Below are 6,000 nucleotides of genomic sequence, written 5' to 3' on the forward strand. Positions count from 1 at the left end.
CTGTTCTGCGCAAGTGTAGCTTAATGACTGGCTTTCCCCCTATAGAGGTGTTCGCTGTTTTTGTGAGTAGCTCATTTGCATGTGATTTTTTTTGAGCATCACTCGCTATTTCCACATCGGATAATTTTTATCGAGGTGGAAATAGAGAGTGGTGCTTGACGGGGACTTTTGTGCATTGGCCCCTGAATAAGCTCATGTGAGAGGCCTCTCTTAAATATTTGGGAACAACACACAGCCTAGTTTGCTTTACGGGGACTTTTGTGCATTGGCCCCTGAATACGCACATGTGAGAGTCCTCTCTTAAATATTTGGGAACAACATACAACCTAGTTTGCCTATGCTTAATCCTGCCCTGATCAGTAGAAAATTAGGTTTTACACTACATGGGATTGGTTGAGGTTGCCTATTTATTGTACACTGAATCCATGGTGCCAAATATAGATATTTATTTTTCAACCTTTTTTTCTTTTAATCTCCATCCCCTCCTCCAGGACCATCACAAGTTTGTGGGTCTAGCACATAGGTGCCCCCCCCCCCCCCCCCCACTGACATTCCCGGCCGCAACTGCCAAGTACATAGTTTTACTACCCATCACACAAAGAACACAATATACATGCAACTGTGCAAATGTTTTAAATTTATACAAGTATGCGTACAACATCAGGTTAGTGTTATAGGGTATTGACACGCGCATTAATAAATGCCAAACGTCAGAGTTTCAGCAGAGTTTATAACTAGATTTAGCACATTACTGAAAAGCAAAACCACTGGACTGTATGGTTAGGCTGCTATGCAAAGCCTGCCTTGAGAATGAGAAGGGCTTCTGTAGACCTTTGGGCCCCTGGGCCTGGGCCTGGGCCCGGGCCCTGGCCCATGTGAGGATCTGTCCATGCCTAATCTTTGCTGGACCTGATAGCACATTGAAACCTGAGTCTGCCATGCCACAATACTCAGCACAATGGCCTACGTCACAGGGTCAGCTCTTTTCCTTCTAATTCTTAGTGATCAAGAATGCCAATTATCCACAACTTTTACAGATGCAAACTTCTTTTCATTCTTGATCAGTCTGGCTGCTGTAGTATAATATCATTGTCAACAAACAGTGAGCCTCCAACCACAGAAATACATGTCCATTGTCATGTGTTTTAGGATTTCTCCTGTAAGAGTCATGTTTGTTTACATTACCATATAGCCAATCGTCATAAACCTTTTTTTATTATTGTTATAAAGTTGTCTTTTTGAAATGATATAGCTTTAATTTTCTCTACAAAGGTCATAGGTCTGAATAGACAATGACAAAGGAAAGTTCTCCATTTTGCATGTGGGAATTTTAAAACCTGGAGAATTTGTATAAACCATTAAGTTTCAACAGCACTAGATCATAATTTTGTGTTTCCCAGCGTGGGTTGCAGTTGTATTTGTATTGTACTGCCTCACGCATTTCTTTGTTTACCTGCAGGTCCTTTCAAAGCGCCCTTTAATAGGTGTAGTTTTACTGCAAAGCAATGAGACACAGTAACACAGAAAACTAAAATGATGTGGAGGGGCATAATCGAACGGGGCATCCATATTTCGTTTCGATAATACGGTCGGGGACGCCTAAATCTCAACATTTAGGTTGACCTTAGAGATGGTCGTCCCTGGTTTTCGGCCATAATGGAAACAGAGGACGCCTATCTCAAAAATGACCAAATCCAAGCCCTTTAGTCATGGGAGGAGCCAGAATTCGTAGTGCACTGGTCCCCCTGACATGCCAGAACACCAACTGGGCACCCTAGGGGGCACTGCAGTGGACTTCACAAATTGCTCCCAGGTGCATAGCTCCCTTACCTTGGGTGCTGAGCCCCCCAAAACCCACTCCCCACAACTGTACACCACTACCATAGCCCTAAGGGGTGAAGGGGGTCACCTACATGTGGGTACAGTGGGTTTTGGGTGGGTTTTGGAAGGCTCACATTTACCACCACAAGTGTAACAGGTAGGAGGGGGATGGGTCTGGGTCCGCCTGGCTGAAGTGCACTGCACCCACTAAAACTGCTCCAGGGACCTGCATACTGCTGTCTTGGAGCTGGGTATGACATTTGAGGCTGGCAAAAAAAAATTTTAAGTTTTTTGTTTAGGGTGGGAGGGGGTTGGTGACCACTGGGGGAGTAAAGGGAGGTCATCCCTGATTCCCTCCAGTGGTCATCTGGTCAGTTTGGGCACCTTTTTGAGGTTTGGTCGCAAGAAAAAATGGACCAAGTAAAGTCGGCCAAGTGCTCGTCAGGGACGCCCTTCTTTTTTCCATTATCAGCCGAGGACGCCCATCTCTTAATCACGCCCCAGTCCCACCTTCGGTACGGTGCCGATATGCCCCCGTGAACTTTGGTTGTCCCCGTGACGGAAAGCAGTTGAGGATGCCCAAAATCAGCTTTCGATTATGCAGATTTGGGCGACCCTGAGAGAAGGATGCCCATCTCCCGATTTGTGTCATAAGATGGGCGCCCTTCTCTTTCAAAAATAAGCCTGATAGCTACAGTTTCTGTGCAGGCACATTTTTTTTCTATTGTTCAGCTCAGTGGTTGAAGAAACTGCTTACTTTTATCTGCCAGCGGAGTGGAAAGACCTGGGTACTGAGGGTAATCATAAGTAATCCTTAGGAAGCCCCCTCCTTTCTCCTGGCCCTCCCAGAGACTGCGGCTGCCATGAAGATGCCACACTGACCAAAGAAGGGAACGTGTGTAACAGATTTTGAGAATCTCATAATGCAGTACATGCCACCTACAGCTGGCAGTTGTACAAAAGGCAAATAGTTAAAATAGACAAAAATGATTTTCTCCGTATAATACAGCGCAGTTTGGGGTTTTTTTTTCCTGATGGTGCTAGAGATGTCAGCTAAAATTGCCTTTAACAGGAATTGTTAATTCTCCCACCTTTTAGTAACAGCCACCCAGGACCCTGCACATAGACGCAAATATTCATGCATGCATATGTACATAGTACACACACCCTTACATGCATAGGAGCCAACTTTTCAAAATGATTGGGGGTGCTGAATTTTTTTTTTTTTTTTTACAGTTGGTGCATTCCCCCTCCCCCTCTCCCCCTCTGTCCCTGTCCCCCTCCCCTCCCTCTCCCCCTCCCCATCCCTCTCTCTCCCCCTCCCCTGTCCCCCCATCCCCCCTCCCTCGTCCCTTTCCACCTCCCTCCGAGTTCCAGGCCCACCTCCCTCCCTCCCAGTTCCAGTCCCTTCCAGTTCCAGGCAGTAAAAAGCATGCAGGCTCGGCTCGGTGCTTAGTTCAGTTTTCCCTTCTCTCTCTCAGCTCTGGTCCCGCCCTCATTTCCTGTTTCCGCAAGGGCGGGACCAGAGCTGAGAGAGAGAAGGGAAAACTGAACTAAGCACCAAGCCGAGCCTGCATGCTTTTTACCGCTGCTGCCGCCCTAACCCCGACGAGGTAAAATAGATTACTTTTAAAATTCGGAGGGAGGGGCCCTGGAACTCGAAGGCAGGAGGGAGGGAGGGAACGAACTTCCGGTGGGTGAACGAACTTCCAGTGGGTGAAATATTGGGGGTGCTCGAGCACCCACGGAGTCGGTGCCTGTGCTTACATGCATACAAGCCTGTGTCTCCTGCGGTTATAACAGATCCGGTGCAGTGTGCCGGGCCTCTCACCTTCTGACATCTGCACTCACTCTCTTTGATCTTTCACAGTGTCTGCAACAGCTGCCTGCACACTGCCAGGAGGAACGCAGAAGTGCAGGTAAAGTTTGATCAAACTCAAAGCAAAGAGCACAACAGCATAACAGAAACAGAAGGAGCAGTGGCACCCCTACTGTGTGGAAAAACCTCCCTCCTACAGCTCCCCATCATTAGCTCATGATGGAGCGATTTCACCTGGACCTGCAGCAGTGACACACATGAGCCACAAATCTTCCATGGAATATTCCGTGACAACCCAGCCCAGGACTGGTGCAACTGTGGACCGAATGGACCAGTCAAATTGGCCTGTGGCCAGCTTACAGCCTGGATTTCGTCTGGTGTGTTGTAAATGCCAAGGCTGATTGTTAGTCCCACTATGTCACTGGAAACAGGCTGAGTACTGTGCACTGCAATTCAGTATGTATAAGTACAGTGATAATAGCCATCCAGCAGGAGAATATCCCACCTCACTCAGCTTATAGTACAAGAAAGTTATATTACCACCTTCATTCTTTCAGAGACTTAAATAACTATAATGCCAGATTTAGGCGCTCTGTTGGCAGAATTATGCAAACACACCCCCTGAGAAGGAAGTAGTCAATTACTAAAATTACTCTTTGCTAGTTTCTGCTTCTGCCACTTTGGATAACCCGGACAATTGGGATGAATGAAATCTTAGCCCTGTGGCACTCAGTAGCCCAGTGGCACATTGATGCTAGAGTTAAGAAGTGTCGGTGATGTGAAGTGTAACCAGATTCTTCATGGAGCTCATGCCAGCTCTGCTCTACATAATAAGATACTTCTCTGTTTTCATAAAATAATTTTACACGGCACATCACTGCCAGGTGTACTATGCCTACAAGGAGACACAGGAAACGAGACACAGAAGCTAGCAAGTAAAACAAATTCCTCAGATTCAATGTTTTCTTTTTCTAGGCAAAGAGAAGGAGCCCCTGTAAAATCTGTTCCTGACTGACAATGGACTATTGATGGACAAGCCAGCCCTGCTGGGGTACTTACCCTCCCCAAGAGTCCGACCGTACATCCAGAAATATCAAATGTCCGACAGGCACTGGTGCATTGTCCAGGCTTCTCCCACAGAAGGGGAGAGTTTGTTTTACAGCACCACAAGATGCTCTATGCAGGCAACAGAGAAGGGAGGTGGGAGAAGGAGAGACAGAGAGGGGTGGAGGAAAGGGAGGGCGAAAGACAGCTGGAGGGAACAAGAGGAGGAGAAAAAGAGGGAGGTGGTGAGAAAGGGAAGGGAGAAGAGGTGAGAAAGGAGGAGTGGGACAGAAGGGAAGAGAATGAGAGAGGAGAGAAGCAAAATGGGAGGTGAGAAGAGGTTGTGCAAGAAGAAGAGCGGAAAGGTACCCTCAAAGCAGGGTCCAGAGGACATATAGAATGACAATGGGAGGAAATAGTTTTATCAGATCAGCCAGGCTCAGCCCTGCCCAGAGTGGGAGAATAACAGGAGCCCAAGAAAGAGTTTGGTAATCTGTCCTTGATAAGTGATACTCCCCAAGTGTACTTCCACCCCCTTCCATCACACACACACAAACCCTAACCAGCTGAAACTACATTTCAGGCACTGTCTGATTAAACAACAGCACAAACAAAAGAGAGCAGGTTCTTTCAAAAACCTGTAAGAAGAAGTTGAGAGAGCTAGAGTTCTTATCATGAAGCTCTGGACTTTTGAGACCCTAAAAACTTGAGAGACAGCGATATAATTGCTGTCTGTGGGCGTAAGGAAGCACTCAGTGGAGACTCGGAGTGTCTACAGATGGTGATTCCTGGGGAATGTTACTGTGAGCTCAGCAGCTGCATCTGTAACATTCCAACACATACAGACAAACCAACAATCCAGTGAGTACAGCATGGAAGGACCGGGCAGGAACAGAGAGCCTGTTGCCTCTAAGCAAGCACTTGTGGGCCGATGCTCAAAACTGTGGCTATAGGGAACAGCGCCAGAAAACATTGCAGAACCAGCACACAAAAATAATTTCCTAATGCTCAACATTAACAGCATGCAGATTATATGCAAGAGTTTTGTGGTATGTGCCAGTGGCGTAGCCAGACAGCCAGTTTTGGGTGGGCCTGAGCCCAAAATGGGTGGGCACAAAATTTCTCTGCTCCGCCCTCCCTCCACCACTATACCCACCATTTCTCCCTCCTCTCCACCCCTATGCCTACCATTTCTCCCCCTCCCCACCTATCCCCTCTGTATGTAGCATGTGTCCCTCCCCTTCACCTCATACTGAGCCAAGACTTCTCCCTTCCTCACCCCTCCACCCCTTTTGCTGCATCTCCCTCACCCACCA

The 6,000-nt window shown here is 47.4% G+C and overlaps 1 protein-coding gene across 1 annotated transcript in view; it reads right to left on the reverse strand.

Annotated features, from left to right (window-relative positions):
• Nucleotides 1–4,840, reverse strand: part of HDAC7 (histone deacetylase 7) — a 964,197-nt gene extending 959,357 nt beyond the window's left edge. Inside the window, exon 1 of the mRNA XM_030198155.1 lies at nt 4,700–4,840. Within this exon, the coding sequence (XP_030054015.1) occupies nt 4,700–4,724 (25 nt within the window). The 5' untranslated portion in view covers nt 4,725–4,840. The remainder of the gene's footprint in view (nt 1–4,699) is intronic.
• Nucleotides 4,841–6,000: the final 1,160 nt, after the last annotated feature.

Source organism: Microcaecilia unicolor, chromosome 3, assembly GCF_901765095.1.
Source record: "Microcaecilia unicolor chromosome 3, aMicUni1.1, whole genome shotgun sequence".
Lineage (NCBI taxonomy): Eukaryota > Metazoa > Chordata > Amphibia > Gymnophiona > Siphonopidae > Microcaecilia > Microcaecilia unicolor.